Raw genomic sequence first — 18774 nt, 5'->3', positions numbered from 1 at the left:
GTTTTAATATTGCTTTAAAATATAAATTTCAAAATCTGATTCTCAAATAAAGTGCTCAAAATATATTCTTCATCTCATTTCCTATCACCAAGCTTTATTCAGTGTACTATTTCGAAACTTAGCCTACTTTTAGCTTAAATAAACTGAAACTCGCTAACTACAAGAACTTTGACTAACTACTTTGAACTATACCGATGGTTATCTGAACAAATATAATGAATAGTTCTTAAATTCTAATCTATAGTTAAGTTTAATTAAATCAGTCTGATTAGTATATGGTAAATAAGTTGTAATAGAAGAAATAAATTAACACAAAACCTAACATATATTAAAATTCAATGACTTCTACATTTAGTCCTGCAATAGCTTTCCTTAATTATCTCTTACGGTGAGCGTACAAATTAAATTAGATTAAAATCTTCGCATATAAGTAATTAAGTACAAATCAATTTTGCCAAATTTAAAATTCGTCTTCAATTCTGATAGACTAAAAGTTTATTTTTAAGATTATCATGGTTTAAATTATAACAATTTGTCGCTCTCTAACTAATTTTCAGAAACCATTTTGTTTCTCTCAGTAATATTTAAAACTCAAATTAATATTCTATTCATTAAAAAATAATGCAAAAGGTTAATTCGAAGAATTTTACAAACTTTTTTTGTCAGGCAAAAGCAATCTTTCTCAAAATGCAGCATTCTTTCAAAGTGTATAATTTTTTTCTTAAGATTAATTTGTATTAACACATGCATAAAACGAGATAGATCTGAGATTTTTACTCTACATCCCCAATATTATCATTGCCTTTGAAGTTATCTACCTATATTGTTTTCCTATCCTATTGATGAATACCCTGCATACCTTGTTGTATAACTTGTTTGAAAAATTCTTCTGCATCTCTATGTTTCCTTCTTCCTTTTTTTGTTTTGATACTGAAGTAGTGCTTTATTACAGTACCAAAACGATTGTGCGCTTCCTTCTGTGACTCTTAGCTTTATTTATATACAGCAAAGTTAATGTTTTCTTATTTCTGATAATTTTATTGACTTTATCAAAAGCAAAATATTATTAAATAAATCTGTTCACTATATAATAGTAGGGGAGAGTGGGGTCAATTGTAACAGGGTACGATTGTAACAGAGCAAAAATTTCGAGTGTCGGGTTTTAGATTTGGTTCTTAGGTGGCGCACAAGGTGTATTTAATAAATCTACATGTACACCCCTGCTGGCAACCATTTCTAGGTACTTTTGAAAGAGTTACATCACAAAAGATATTTTCACGCTACGCAAGTAATTTTTTTGGTATTAGAATATTATATTGCAACAAAGTAATTTTGTTCAAATAAATAAAAATTATTAACCGAATATGTAAGTGGACACCTTAATTAACATTTCAGAAATAAAGATTAGTTTAGTTAATTAACTAGCATTGTTTTTAACAAATGAAGCTGAAATGGCGTCTTGGGGACAATTGTAACAATAAGTAAAGGGACGATTGTAACAGCTGAAAATAAATAATCTTATGCTTACAAACCATTACTTAACTCTTTAAGAACCACCAATAGTTTCCTATATCATTTATATTATGTTGCATGTGCATTGTTTTATTTGTCACCTTTCACAGCATACATTAAAATTTTTAACCCCTTAAAGTTAAAAGTTTAACCCTTTAGGTCTCTGCTCTTTATTATTTTTACTCCTAAAATATCACTACTATTTTGATCAATAAAAAAATATATCACAACTATGATAATATGTATAATTAACTATGTTTTAGTTGAATTTATGAACTGTTACAATTGACCCCGTAAGTGGGGACAATTGTAACAAGTGCACGACTGTCGAAAATTGTTAATTACTAATATAATAACATTTAAAATAAGGTATTTATTTTTTTTTCTAGTAGAGAATAGTCTACTTTACTCGTCTGTCAATTAATACTGATAATATATTGGATTTTTTGTTAGTTAAAAATAGTTAAGTAAAAAATGTTACAATTGACCCCACTCTCCCCTACTATTAGCTTCGATTTACGGCTATCTACAATAGCACTAAGCAGACATGGGTTATTAATATTATATGCCAGTTATTTCTTTATAAATATTTTTTGCCCTCTTTCTACGCCGGTTTAGATTTATTCATATATGGTACAAAGATAACGCTTTTTTAATTTTATAAATGTATTGACTTCATCTAAAATAAACATTTTCACATGAATCCATTTATTATATAATAACACGTTTATCTGCTATATATTATTATCAAATATTGATCAGGTTCTAAAATAAATTTAACAGATAAAGATTTTTTTTCTTTTAAAAGAAACATTTTTTTTCTTCACGAATGATTCCCTTCTGGAAAATTTTAAATCTCAATGCACAACAACAAAAAATCTAAAAACTCTTAATATGAACAAAAAAACACCATTTATGAAACTAAATACCATTTTGAACAATAATTTAAGAATAGTTAGCCTGACATTTTAAATGTCAGAGCAATAACAGATTTCCCATTCAGCATTCAGTAAATGTTAAACAGCAAAACACAGATCTGAATCCAAATTCAAAAATCCATAAATCCGTTCACTGTATAAAGTATTAAAATCTTCTATTTACTACTACCGTATATAATCCTATATATGTTAGTATTATATGCCAATTATTTCTTTATAAATATTATTTGTTCTTTTTCCACTTTGATTTAGCTTTATTCATATACGGAACAAATTTAACCTTTTTTTAATTTTGATGATTATATTGACATCATTTAAAGCAAAAGTTTTGACGTGAATCATTTGATTATATGACAGTACAATTATCTGTTTTTTATTTTTATCAGCTATTGCTTAGTTTTAAAATTGAACTAAATTGCTTAGGTTTAAAAATGAATTAATAAAGAGTATTTTTAATAGAAAACCAATTATTTTTTTTCTTATAAATGATTTTTTATAATATAGAAGCAAGAATTTTGTACTAAAAAACACCATTTATTAAACCAAACACCATTTTGAATAATGATTGTGGAATAGTTAGTCTGTCATTTTAAATGTCAAGGCAATAATAGATTTCCCATTCAACATTCAGTAAATGTTAAAGAGCAGAATATAGATTTGTCGACAAAAAGAAGTTTATGTTGAGTTTAGAGCGGAAGTCATATACTAGTACGTTAAAAGTCATAACCATCAAATATTCATCTCTGGAAAAATGTTAGAGTATATTTAAGGCCTTTTTCTAGAGACACTTTTTATGTATATCATAAATTTACAAAATGGTTTTGAATTCCTTATACAATATGTTGAAGATTTAATTTTATTTTGTTATTCAGCGTGAAAGATGTGTTCCCCAAAACTATTTTTGTAACTATTACAACTATTACAACCAAAAACTTTTAGAATGAGACTTTTTTTTTCAAAGGAAAAGGTAAAAATCGAGATTTAGAAGAATACTTAAAATATTGATACAAAAATAAAAACTACTATAAAATATTTTCTCAAAAGATAAATAAATTTTTTAAATTGAATATTGAAATAAATAACATAAAAGTAATTTCACAAATTAATAAATAATTGTCAATTGACAAGTAAGGAATTAAATTTAGATTTTGGTTGTTGAATGCAAATAAAGGTGAATCTATTCTATGTTTTGAAAGTATGAAAATGGTTTATTTTAATCATTTGTTTGAATATTGAATGATAAGTAATCTTTTAATATTGCGTGCAATAAATAATATTAATGAGAAGTAACTATAAATAATATTAATATGCAATAAATAATATCAATGCGTGGTATTTATGCTTCGAAATTAGGAAAAAATTTTCTTGCAATTTTCGGACAATGATTAAATGATTGAAATTTGTTTCAACTTATAATGATTAATTTAATGCCAAGTGGTATAAAGTGAGCAACGAACTGAAAAAATATTGAAAAACCGCATTTTGAAGGAAATATCTGGCTTGCTGCAATTTACTTAGGAGCAAGAGATCTATTTTTATCTCTATAAAACCTTTATAAAATGCAACTAAGTGTAAATTATAAAACAGTATTTTATTGTTTATCAAAAATATCAGTACAAGAATGTGTATGTTTGCAATGTTTAGGAGTACATATACAAAATTTAATAATAGATGATTCAAAGATTATTTGTATTTTACGCGATTCAATGATTTTTAAATTATTTATTTATTTTTAATTTTTTTAAAAATTTAATTATTTAATTTTTTTAATTTATTTTTTTAATTTTAAAATTTTTTTAATATTTTTATAATTAAACGGATTCAATTATGCATATTCAAAAATAATTTTTAAAGAAATTTATCTACTATAATCAAAATTGCACGCATAATTTACAAAAATAGACAATTGTAATTTTTGAAACAAATCAATCTCAATAACCTCTTCAATCTCAAGAAACTCTTTTCTTTTTCAGAGGGATGTCCTAAAAATTGCAACAACCACGGTGAATGCATTATAGGAGAAGATGAAGAATGGATGTGCTTCTGTGATCAACATTGGGATGGTCCCGACTGTTCTATAGCACTCGAAAAGAAATGTGATGACAATGTCGACAACGACAATGGTTTGTTCTAATATGCTTTACATAGGCTGCTTTTGATATGATAAACCTGGTGGTTACAAAACAATAGCATATTATTATACTTTTTAAAAAAATGATTAATTTGAAACATAAGATATTTCCAGCATAAATATTTTATTAGTATTTGCATTTAGAGTCATTTCTTAACATTCATAACATAAAAAAAAATCAATTTAATAATATAAATTAATTTTAATATAATTGGAAATTTTTTTTCCTGAAACTAATCTAAAAATTTAATATTGTGAATAAATAAATGACTTCTATACGACAAAAATTCTTGAAAAAAATAAAATAAATATTTATTAATACATTAAATGCATGTAATTATTAACATAAGAAATAGTCAAGTGATTATTTAAATTAATAACACGTTCGTATAATAAATTGTTGCATAATTCAATGTATTAGTCATTCATGTTAAGTATATTGCAGAATGTTAAACTAAAATGGTAGATTTGAAAAGCTTACATATTGTTATAATAACAAACACCTGTTTAGATTATTTTATATGCGAACCATTATTTAATTTTTATAAGTATTTACATTTAGAGTCATGATTTGCATTTCGAGCATTTGCATTAGAGCATTTAGAGTCAACTCTAACCATTTCATCATATTGTACATGCATGCAAAATATCATATTCATAAAAGACTAACAAAATTTTACTATTCAACCTTTTTCTTTTCATTATATCAAACTATATATATTTTTCACATATTTAACAAACTACGCCTTATTAAAATAAATAAAAAAAATTACTTTTATTGAAGTCATAAAGTGAATTATTGTTTGCTAAAGTTCAGCATTGTAAAAATATTTAAGTCATTTTTAAAAATAGTTGAGCCATTTTTAAAAATATTGTTTTTTTTAAACGAAATGCTGAATATAACAGTGAATTGAGCTGAAATGTAGTATACTTTATTAATAATAATCTATTTATGCGGAAAAAGATTTTCTATAGCATAGAGATTAAACGAAGAATAATTAAAAAAATAAAAATTTCTAAATTTAATATTGCTACAAGTTCTATTTAAAAAAAATGTGAAAGAATATTTTTTTTTGGTAAGCTGATTTTAGACTTTAAATATAATATGATAACGTACTAACAATGCTTAAAAGATGTTCTATGGTATGAGACAGAGGGAAGTAAAATAAAAAGAAATCTAAGAAATATTTCCGACATAGAGCACAGTTACGAAGAGATTGCATTTTTAAATAAAAATTGGGAAAAGACTTCATATTCGTAGCATCCTTTTAAATTAAATGTAATTATTTTTTCTTAATACAGAAAAATTCATTGTAATTAGTGAATTATAGAGTGTTCATTGTAAAACGTAATTATAAATTATTTTGTTATCGTTCAAATACCTAGTCTTTTTCACTTTTGAGGTAGAGTTGGCATGAGACTTCTTTATTTATCTTTCCCCTTATTCATTTTTTATAGAATATATTTTCGTAAGTTTTAAATTTCAGATTTTTTTCAAAAATGTGTTCATCTAAATGCCACTTCATTCTGCTTTTGCATCTGAAACTATTTGTTTTGTTTCATGGTATATAACGAAACCATAGAGATCCTCAAAACTTAGTCCTTGGGAGCAATTGCCCTTTCCAATTTATTTTTTTAATTGTTTTTTTTTTAGTTTCTAATTGTTTTTTAAAATGTTGAGGTAAATTATAGAGTCTAACTATAAACTCTCCTTGAAAAAATTAAAAGTATCAACTATTTGACCAGTATTCTATATTGCACTCTGAAGCACAAAATGTCTTGTGACATCCACCATGGATCATTTTTCAATATAGGTATTTATTTAAAAAAGTATGAAGAAAAAAAACTTATCTAGTTTACCAAACATTTCCTAAACAAAACTTTTTTTTTCAAAAATAAAATATTAAAATTATTTAACAACTAAACATGTTTCGCAATATTTTTAAACTTTAATGTTACATAATTTTGATATTAAAACGTTAAATTTTAATTAACCTAATTTTTTATGCGTAAATTCATGTAAAATTAATGCTACCTATTTTTTTTCTCGTAGATGGTCTGGTAGATTGTGCAGACAGTGAGTGCTGTCTGGTAGAGAAATGTAAAAATCACAGTCTTTGCAATAAAGCTGCTGACCCACTGGACATCTTACTAAGGAAGCAACCACCCGCCATCACAGCTTCGTTTTTCGAAAGAATGCAATTTTTGATTGAAGAAGAATCATTGAGAAGTGGTGCATCCAGGAAGATTGCTATCAATGGCAGGTACAGCGTTAAACAAGTTTGAAAATAGCTACCTTAGCCAAATCATACTGTATTTCAAAATTGCAACACTTAAATAAAGAGTTATTCAGAATTTTTTCTCGGGTTTCAGAAGCCCAAAGTAAAATATTAAAACGAATATAGCAAAAATAAAGTTTTAAATAAATACAGAAACATTTCAAGTTTAGCTTAAGATAGCAACACTCATCCAACGGACGCATCACACTAGTCGAGACTTTACCGTTAAATGGGGTAAGCTTCTGTAGACGACTTACAATTTTAGCCAATGTCCGGGTAGTCAACGGGTAAATCACTGTATGACTTTCGCACGTGAACCTAATTCACACTTTTTCCACGTTATTTAGAAGAACTTTTTGAAAAGGTGACTGTTGTCAATATTGATTACAGTTTCATTTTGAATAGAATCTGACAGAAACTGGATTATCGCTTTTATCTATGCCGTATTAGCTAGTGTCCATAAATAGAAACCTTGTAAACAAACTTGAAATGTTTCTGTATTATGAGAAATATTATTTTTCTTCTCCATTTTTTTTTCACTAGAGCCTTCTGAAACCAAATGGAGAATTATGGATAGCTTTGTATTATTATACAAAAACTGGAATGAGATTTTTAAATGATAAATGTAATCTATTCTATAAGTGTAAAATTTTATTGCAATATTTAAATGTAGCAGAAATGCTTATGAAGAAAATATTTGTATGTAAATGTTTTATCACAGAAAGGTCTCATTATTTTTTAAATTGAATTTATCATTAAATTTGATGCAAAAACTTCTACAAAAAATTTAAGTGTCTTTAAAGTTATCCAACTATTTTACACATTAAGAACAAAAAATTTTGGATGAAGATTTTGGCCAGCACCTGCAACATCAGCACCTGCAAAAAAGTTTATTCCTCATTCTAAATGAAGTGATATATTTCAGCCCTGTGTTGTTTAAAGAAGAGTGGTTTCCAAAAAAGTTAATGCTCAGAAAAAAATAATTATATTCTTACAACTTTATAATATTTTTACTAAGTGTTCCTAAACTGAGCACGCTAGATCCAAAGAGATTATTTATAGGTCTACAATCATATATATATATATATATATATATATATANCAAAATGTACAAATCATAAAGATTCAAGCACAAAAATGATATATTTTTTTTAGTTCAGTTAGATAATAACTTAATTAGCCTCCCGGTTTGAATGCTTATCTGTGTTTTATTGTTCGTCATATACATTTGAAAAGTTTCCTTGCCATAAAATATATTATATATATATATATATATATATATGCCATATTTTTCCAAATCATTAAATATGGATTGGAAATGTGAGACATTTATATAAAACATTTGCTTTGGATAGTGGAAACGATTAAGGAAAAAGCGAAGGATCGATAATAAAAGCAGAAGATTGTAAATCAAATCCTCAAATACTTAAATTCAACTTTATTTAAATTCTTAATTTAAGTTCCAATAAATTTTACTGAAAAACTTTCAACATCAAAGCAATAAAAATATCCAAATATGTAAACATTATTTGAACCTTTTACATTATTTTTCAGCAATTATTTTTTCTGTTGATAATAATTTTATGTTTTTTTTTTATTTTATATACATCAATCTCTAATTACCCAAAAGTTTATCAAAATATCGTCGAAACGAATATAGTCGAATTGGAAAATAACATTTATCTATCGCTGAGTATTTTGACATTAAAATTGAATCCGTGTATACTTATTTTTGAGATAATGCGTCGTCTCAAAAGTGATGTGAAGGGAGAAATGTGAGAAAAAGATGTTCTATGGCTGCCGGTAGGATTCGCACAAAGGACCTCCAGGTTCTTAGTAAGATGCTCTAACACTCATAGTTGTAAAGTCCAGGGAAAATCGGAAAAATTTATATAGAACCGCCACAATGACACTTTCACCTTAACGTTTTAAAGATACAGAGAAAAAAGCAAAACAAATTAAAATTATCGATCTCCTGACTAAGCTATTGGGACATTATTTTCTAAATTGCAGCCCCTTGTGAAATTGAAAATGGAAGATAGTATGACGGGATGTGTCAATGTGACGGCACTATATAAAGCTTCCTGACTCTCCTTGGAGTGGGATGTACAACTTTGGTATTTTAAGCATTCTACTATATATACGATTCCGGAGGTTCTTAGTTCGAATCGTTCCGGCAATCTGTCTCATCTTTCTTACATATGTATTTAATCTATCTTACATTGATTTCTGAGAGACTATGCATTCTACTGACCAATGAGTATATGGTGTTTCAACTTATAGGTCACTATACTCAATAATCCTTACATGGGGTTTTCAAATTCCACATTATTTGTGCTAAAACTATATTGACAGAATTTTGCTCAATTTTGAAAAACTCATCTTTTTTAGAGTAACTTTAAGAAACCCTGCTACAGATTATTTTGGAATGCTTTATTTATTTATTTATTTTAATTATAATTATATTTCATATGGTAGTCCTCATGAAGTCGGTCAATATTTAATCTCATAAAACTTGTAAAAAGTCGGAAAAATTCGAAAAAGAAAAAAGATAATTTTGTTGTGTGTCATTTATGTTTTTTATCCAAGGAAATAAGAACACATAATGTTATTCAGTCAGTTGGAAAGGAGCAATAATCAATGAAACAAATTGTAACGGAAACGTTTTTGATGAATCGTTCTAAGGGGGCAATTACAGAACAATCCTTCAAACGAATGATGCTCAGGCGGGAAGGGGGATGCTGCATACAATCTTGGATTGAATGTTTCCGTTTATTTAAGTTTTACTTATTTTCTTCTATTGCATTTACTTCTGCATCATTAACAACCTACTCAAAAAATGGAGAAAGTAAATCATTTCTGAATTTTTACTCAAAGTTAATACAAAATACTTTTAAAATATTGTTTGATTTAAAATCGGTCCAAAGTTAATTTGCTATTTCTGAAAAAAAAACTTGCATTGTTATCTAGAACGACAAACAAGCACAAAATGTACAAATCATAAAGATTCAAGCACAAAAATGATATATTTTTTTTAGTTCAGTTAGATAATAACTTAATTAGCCTCCCGGTTTGAATGCTTATCTGTGTTTTATTGTTCGTCATATACATTTGAAAAGTTTCCTTGCCATAAAATACTTCGAATATCTTATTTTCCATTAGACCATAAGACCAATAGTAACCGACCTACCCCCGAAGGAGTTTGCGGATAAGGGTTTCACCCGTTTGCACGTGACTAAACACTACCAAACTACAGAAAAGTAAAAGTACTAAATAAAAAAGATTAAAAGTTGATGAAAAAAAAGATGAGTTATTAGCGTGTAATTTTATGTGTAAAAGTTGATAAAAAAAAAGATGAGTTATTAGCGTGTAATTTTCCATTAGACCATAAGGAATTCAGTCTAATGATATTCTGAGTTTTTCTTAATTAATTATATTTTTGTAACTCCTTACAGCTACTTGAATATATAGACTGCGTACTTCAAAAGATTACTATTAATTTTATAAAAGTTACCTCTCTAAGAAGTAGATTACAGAATAATTAATATAAAATGTCATCACTTTTAAAAACCATGAAAAATTTAAAATTGGTAGTAAAGATAAAGTGAATGAAAAGGAACCTATACGGTCTTCTGTTGGGTGGTCTTTACTTATTATTTGCTGTTAAATTTGACTGTTATTGTGAAAACTGAAAACTGTGATTTGACTGTTATTGTGTTTAACTGTAGCACTTGCCTAACAGTCAATATAGCGAAGAAGAATGCACCGAGATGGCACGCGACTAAGAAAAAAGTTTCGATGATGTTAGAGTGTTCGTGTTTCATCTAAAATTTCGCAATCTCGTGACAAATCGATTGCCAAAACTAACGATGTACAGCTCAATGTTTGCAGATGTGTCAAAAGCTAGAATTTTATATATGGGAAACCTTTTGACTATTTTTTTGAACAATAAAACAATTTAATATGCTATAATTTACCTATGCTTAACATGAATCTTTACCCGCTTATTCCAAAAGATGTTAGAGCATTAAATTTATTTTAAAAAACTTTCCAACAATGTTTGAATTAATTTTTTACTTAAAACAACATATTAAAAGATAATTACCTGATATTCATATTGGCTTTTAAATGCGCAGAAGATTACTAAACCAAAATTTTTTAATACTGCAAAAAAATACTTCATTTTGCTTGACTCGAATTTTATATTCCTTCTGCGTGAATCAACGGATAAAAGTTTTTTAATTCCAATCTTCCAAAACATAAAAGTAGTTTAAGCTTAAAGATTGCAGAAAAATACAATTTAAACTAATTATCTACAATAACAATAAAATGCTATCATTTTACTTAAATACATATTCTTAATATTTGCGTACTTATGGGCTATTTTACAGGTTTTGCTAATAATTATAACTTTTTATATAGACAATATAAATAAATTAATTACAACTCATTTCATATGCATATCTTTCCAAATATTTCGTTCATTAAAAATTTTATCTATTAGGATACATTAAAATATAACTACAAATGATAATGTAGTAATAATCACTATTCAAATTAGCATTTAAATTCAATGAAGAGGACAGAATCAAAATGTCTTAATACTAAAAAAGGCTCGTGTTTTGTTTGACTCTAATTTTATATTCTTTGTGCGCAAATCAATGGACTAAAGCTTTTTCTAATTACAATCTTCCAAAAAACAAAACTAGCTCAGCTTACAAATTGCAAGAAAGGAAATTTATCGTAATTATCTACAAATATTAAAATGCTGTCACTTAACTTAAATAAATGTTCTTCATATTTGCGCACTTTCCTCCACATTATGGGCTATCTTCCAGGTTTTTGCTCATATTTACAAATTTCATATAGACTATTTGAATAAATAAATTACAGCACATTTTTTATGCATATTTTTTCAAAGAAATTGTGCATTAAAAATTTTATTAGTTAGGATGCATTAATACGTAACTACAAACATAATGTAGTTTTTTCAACAAACTACTTCTTATATTGAATTCCAGAAAGCAATTAGTATATTATATTTCCCCAAAGTAAGACTTAATTTTTTTTTTCATATTTTCTTAGCTTCACATAACCAAAATTCATATTAGTTCATAAGCTCTTCTGCAAGTACTCTGCATCGCAGACATAGATATGCACTACATATTTTATTCAGCAATTTAATCAAGAGTGTCGGCTGTATAAATTGATTTTCCCTTTTTTTTCATTTCTTGCAGCATGTTTTGGAATCTCTACAAAAAAAGGTAAGCATGCCCTTCTGTTCCTCATATAAAACGCATATAAAAATTCTTCCGCAGCTGCTTACTTATTTATTCATTTCTGAATTCGAAAAATCCTGGCATTTTAAAAATCCGCCATCTTGTATATTCTGTGAGACGCCTCAAAAAACTCATCAATATTTTATGCTTGTCGTTAATGCACAAGAGAAATAAAAATAAAAAAATGTTTTGTGAGAGGGGGGAGGAAAAGAATTTATCTTATTTCAGAAATGTTCTATTTTAAAAAATGGTTTTTTCGGCTGTAAAGATCTTACTTTCTAGTTCTGATGGATTTTAAATCTAGTACTTAAAATGTAAATCCTTTAGTTAGTGTTTTCATTTCGTTTCATTCAACTGTAACACCCGAAACAGGTGTTTTCCATCAAGTTTGGAAAGAGAGTAATGAGTTTTAAACGCCCAAGATTTAATATATTTTTGTTCCACAACTATTTATACCATTCGTTCAGATTTGTTGTTTTCTAGTAACTACATAACGTTTTTACAACAATATTTTAAGGTTAGTTAGATCTACTGAGACATGGTTTATTTTAAAAGAGATCGTAAAACAAGATAAGCATTACCCTTGTTATGAATGATTTTTTAAAAGCGGGTAGAAAAAATATGCTCTCTCATACAGTCTGAAATTTCTATTAACTACATAAATTTTTTGAATTTGAAGTTTAAAGAAGATGATATCTTCAACAGAAATATATAGCTGAGCAAAAGATGGAAAAAAAGATAGAGAATTTGTTTCTTTTTTCTTTTAAAATTATGTTATATTATTAAATGAAATGAGTAGAAAATGGTGCATTTTCTCGTTGAATATATATTTTTAAGTTAAAAAACTTAACATTTTTTGAGGCAATTAAGATTTATTATAGCATTATCCGCAAAACATTTGGCTAAAATATTTATTAATGACCCTACCATGTGTCACCACTTTTTTTCAAAATGTACAAGCGTATTCAAACAATCTCTCGTAGATAGTCATACATATAAAATTTATGAAATGGATAGTTATTAAAAATATAGAAAATGGTTTGTAAAACAGAAAAAGTAAATAGTAGTTTCGTGAATTAAAAAAAGCTTAATTTTTTTGCACCTTGAGTTCGTATGGTATTAATAATATTAAACGAAAATTCTTAAGGTGTTATATTTTGTTTTAAATTATAATAATTTACCATCTTCTATACCGTTGTCATTACTAAATGACAATGTTATAGAAATAGCGTCAATGATATAGAATAGTGTCTTTTATAAATAGCTTCCATATATAACTCGCAGTTTTGTTACTCTCGATTTGCTCTCCATTAAACACCTGATAATCTTCAAGAATGCAGCAGTATTCGAGTAAATCATTTTTAAAATAAATAAAACAAGCAAAGTGTTTTCTCTTTTTTTTGACGTTTTAACCAAATAGCTTTTTACGCATTTTAAAGGCATAAAAGGTTTCAAAATGCTTTCATTTAATTTTCTCTGTATCCACATCAATAATATTGTGTTCTTTCTCTTTTGACATATTAACAAGCAAGTAAGTTCTTTGCATAAAAAATAAAGTTAAAAAAAAAACATTTAAAGACCATAAAATGTTTTCAAAAGCATATATGTATGATCTCATTTTGCATCGAATTTAATTTCCGCTCATAATTATGAATACTAATTTCAATTGACATTAATTTTATTTCTTTGACGCTCAAATTTATTTTCTCTCATCTAATTTTAGTCGAACCAGTGTCATAAGGGGACAGGTAGTAAGCCAATCAGGAAGTGGAGTCGTCGGAGTTCGAGTGGGCATCGATCCTTCTTCTAAGACGGGATCAACTCTAACTCAAGAAACTGGATGGTAGGATTTAATTCAATATATCTCATAATTTTAAACATCGTGAAAAGATTACATTAGGCTTTAACTATTACCGCTTTATGGATGAAAGTGGCCCGAATTTCATTATGATACAATGCATCACTTTCGCATAAAAAGAGAAAATGTGATCGATCTACAAATTTTTGCCCATTCAATCCGTATTTAATTTTTCTAAATGCATCGTTCTTTGGTACTTTTTCACTCATTGGTTGCCTTTGAAACTATTACACGTTTTATAGATAAATCTGGCTCAAGTTTTATTATAATACAATGCTCTTGAAAAATAAAATAAGTAAATAAAAAAATTATTACCTATCTACATATTTTTATACATTCAGTTTGCATAAATGTTTATAAACTCATTATTCCTTTTGTATTACGAATTGGATACCTTTAAACTATTGCACGTTTTATAATTAAAAGTATATCCAGTCTTGTTATGATACAATGCATCAGTTTCTCATAAAAGAGATATAATATAATCTATCAGCAAATTTTTGAACATTCAATTTCTATTATATGTTTATAAATGCGTTACTTCTTTTGTACTCTTTTACTCATTGGATACCTACTAAAAAATTAATAAACTATTACACTTTACAGATAAAAGTCACTCAAGTTTTATTACGATACAGTGTATCTGTTTTGCATAAATAAAATATTACTTATCTACATACTTTTGTGCATTCAATTTATATTAAATGCTTATAAAAGTATTACTTCTTTTCCACTCTTTTACACATTAGGTACATTTAAAATCTTAAAAATTAAATTTCGTTTTAAATATTTTATTATATGCGTTGATGCTACGAAATTATTCTTTTGTGTCTCAAATAACTTCTTAAAAAAACTTATTCAACTTTACGGAGCAAATTTACTGCAATCTGAATAAGGAGTTAAATTTAAAATCATTCCTTTCAAGATAAACCGTAGCATCGTGTTTTCAAGTTTAAGAATTACAACCTGGCAATGCATTAACTGTGCTCAAAAATAGATACAAAATACCCTAAATGCCAAGTCTCATAAAAAAATATTGAAATTTCGATGTTATGTTAAATGATACTTAATCTAATGAACATAATTAAAAGCACCCGATTTTCCATAATTGAATTTTTTATAAAGTCACTTTTAAAATTTTAAATCCCAAATAAGATCTAGAAAAAATTTAACAGGATATCAGCAGAAAACTTAACAGGAAACGATTGTAAAATTTGTGATTAGTGATACATATTTTTTAAAGAGGGCCATGTTTTATAAAATTTATTGAACATTTGAAATTTATTAAGTGCTTATTTTTAAAATAATTTCTTAACAGTTTAAATTTTTATTTCTGAATATTTTTCAACATAAAATTATTTCTAAGACACGTCTTTAGCAGACGCACATCTTTAACTCTTTATTTTATTATTATATATTTATCTTTTAATTTTTTTATTATTTATCTATAGAAAACATAGGATATCTCATATATGTATTATGAATAAACCAAATATTAGGTTTCAAGTACATAAAAAAAGTATTTCCAAGTCCAATGCCCTTTTTAATAGAAAAATATGTATTGATATAGTTTATTTAAGGTAGATGCTGTCTTTTAAAGTACGTAACCAAAATTTTATTTTGTATTGGAAATATGTTTGCATAAACACTATACTAATTTTCTAAGAGTGTAAAAAAAGAATTTATTGGATGAAATTCAACACTGAGAAAAAAATTATGATTCAAACTACCGGATATTTTACCTAAGAGCTTTGGTATTGATTTGGTAAAAATTAACAATAAAATATGGTTTTATAATACGTGATAAAATCTGATAAATGAGGTAAAATTTGGTAATTGTATCATGATACGTTAGAGCATGGCATGAAAACAATTTCTACGGTTAAAGTTATTTTTCAGTTTCGTATTTTTTACTAAATGGGAAGTAAAAAGTAAACCGTTACCATATGAGAGAAAAAATTACCAAATGAACTGATTAAATACTATGCATTTTGATTTTATTAACGATAACTAATAGTTTTCGTACTAGAAGTGTCAGTATTTAAACATTGGCATTTTCATAAATAGTGCACACTATAAACACGAACATGAATTTTTTTGTAACCTTGAGTTCAAAAATGTTAACCAAATGAAAAAACAAATTCTAGCATAATAATTTAAGTTTTTATACTACGATAAATATAATGTCACTTAAAATCTTCAGCCGTGCCAGTCAACTTTAAACTCAAGAGACTCACAAAGCAGTCCGAAGCTCTCTTCTCATTGGTTGGAATAAAAATTTGAAGCGTAGAATGTGCGAGACGGGAAAACGTTTTGACGAGCGATGCCATACAGTCTGACACAAACTTATGGCCGCAAACGATAATATATATTTATGAATTTTATTTTGTCGCTGTCAATCTTAGTTCGATTTTTATGTAACTTATTCTCACTGATGTCGCAAGTTTTTTTAAGTAGCATAAAATATCTTTAGAAAAGTTATTCTTAGAAGTGCATCTTAAACTTGTTTGATAAAATTTCTAAAAAAGCTAAAGCGACATTGTAGATACAAGAAGCTTTCCTTAATTTATGTGATTGTTCTTTTCAAGTAAATACATATTCAAATAACATATTATATAAATAATATATATCTTTAAAATAATAGTGAAAAAAATGAAGACAAATATTTGAGCAATTTATATTTAAACTCGGAGAAAAAAGCTATCGAAGTCTGATGGACACTATTTAGAAAGACATAATTAAAAATGACAAAATATGTTTGATTATCGAAGGAAATAGAAAAATAGAGACTACGTACTGTTATCAAAACATTTTATGTAACGATTATACTGGCTTACAATTTTTATTCCTATTTTTTCAATAATAATTCATTAGATTTTTATAACTTTTTTTCTTTTTCTTCGCTAAATGTAATTGTCAATCAGTTATGTTAATCCAACTTTGTCTTAATTTTTGTCAATAAATCTAAAAAAAAAATCATTAAGAGTGAGGACATTCCTTTTCTTTATTAATTTTTTCTTTATTAATTTTTTCTTTATTGTTTTTCTTTTTCTTTTTTAATTTTTTTTCTTTATCATTTTTTTTCTCTATTAATTTTTTTCCTTGAAAAATAGTTCATAAAGTTATGACATATACATTTTAATTATATATTAAAGCAAGTTTAGATGTTAGTTACATGATGGACATTACGTTCAAAATATTAATCTAGAATGAAAATTTCAAGTTAATTTTCATTACATTTTCTTATAAATATAAATGAAACTTAAGAAAAACATTAACAGGTACAAAATCCTTCCTTATAATTTTAATTCATAAATTAATATATAATTCTCTGAAAACTTGTCAAGAATCGAAAATAATAGTTCAAATTAATTCATTCAAGTTTGAACTAATATAATGCAAGATCGAAATTGATAATGCTGTTTCCATTAAAGTAAATACTGATTAATATTTTCATCCATAATTAAAAATGAATATTTCCTCAACAACATGTTTATTAATTATTAACATTACATGAAGCTAAACTAACAAGCTTTTGTAACATTTGATAAAATTATTTAGTTTTCATTAATTTAGCTTTGTTAATTTCTATATAACTCGATAGGGGCATCTGATATTTGCAATAGATGTTATTAAATAGTAGCGTATTCCTCAGAAATTCATTAAATGGAAATTTGCATACATATCAATAAACCAGGCCTAGGTCAGCAAACACTATCGAGACATTCAATCATAATTAACTATTAATTGAAATCAATGTTTCTGTACTGCTAGTTACATGTCTAGTTGATTCTATTTCAACGTTATTAATCAACAATAGTTAATAATAGAGCAAATTAAGTGAAACTTAAAAGAAATAATATTTAATGATTAAAATTTCGAACTGCTTGTTTCTGTGGAGAAAGTCAGTTTCATGTCACTTTCGTTTTTTAAGACAAAAAAGTTATATTCAAAATTAACAAATTAACAAGAAATAATTTAAACACCTGCATTATTATAACTTCAATCCCTATTAGACTATCACAACTAAACATAAAAGCATCACTGCCTGCAACATTTTTAGAATTTTTAAAGTAACCATTTTGATCTTAACGAATAGCTATAAAAATGTTTCCACTTGTGGGTCGCAACTCATATATAGTTTTATGTGTAAAAGCTGAAAATCTTTGTCTCAAAATTCATTTAACCATTGAGTTAAAGTCTGGTGAGTAAAGTGGTCATTGTTATGCAATTAGAAAGTCAAGAAATTATGCTTTGTACAATTATTGAAGGCTTTGTATGATGTAGCAAAATCATATGTTAGAAGACCAAATTTTCAATTTTCATTCGGAAAAAAAATTCTGGAAACATTATCGTAATGTATGTAATGATTTTTCTAGTAAAACAATCAGAATTCAGGTAATAACAACCAAAATATATGATATTTAAACCATTTCTTTGGTAATTTTTCCTTTAATATAGTAACGTTTTAATGGAAATTCTGGTTTTCAAAATTATAGTCCTTATTACCACACATTTATAAAGAAATACAATACTAAAAAGAACATTTTACCGAATAAATGGCTTTAATGCCAAGCTCCAAGGTATCGTGATAAAATTAGCGAATTTTGCTCCATTTGCCAAAATTTATCACTTATTATAAAATCATATTTTACTGTTAAATTTACCGAAATCATTACCAAAGCTTTTCGGCAAAAATTTCCGAGCTTTTTGGTGTTCCGATATATTCAGAATACCAGAATTTTACCATATTCTGGTAGTTATTTTCATACTTTTT

At 26.4% G+C, this 18774-nt stretch overlaps 1 protein-coding gene across 1 annotated transcript in view; it reads left to right on the top strand.

Moving 5' to 3' along the window:
* LOC107455277 (teneurin-m-like) overlaps positions 1-18774 on the top strand; it is a 445997-nt gene that overhangs the window by 344673 nt on the left and 82550 nt on the right. The window contains exons 15-18 of the mRNA XM_016072782.3: positions 4424-4573; positions 6635-6845; positions 12098-12124; positions 13863-13982. Coding sequence (XP_015928268.1) covers positions 4424-4573; positions 6635-6845; positions 12098-12124; positions 13863-13982 — 508 coding nt within the window. The remainder of the gene's footprint in view (positions 1-4423; positions 4574-6634; positions 6846-12097; positions 12125-13862; positions 13983-18774) is intronic.

Source organism: Parasteatoda tepidariorum, chromosome 4, assembly GCF_043381705.1.
Source record: "Parasteatoda tepidariorum isolate YZ-2023 chromosome 4, CAS_Ptep_4.0, whole genome shotgun sequence".
Lineage (NCBI taxonomy): Eukaryota > Metazoa > Arthropoda > Arachnida > Araneae > Theridiidae > Parasteatoda > Parasteatoda tepidariorum.
This window is presented reverse-complemented; position numbering and strand designations above follow the sequence as displayed.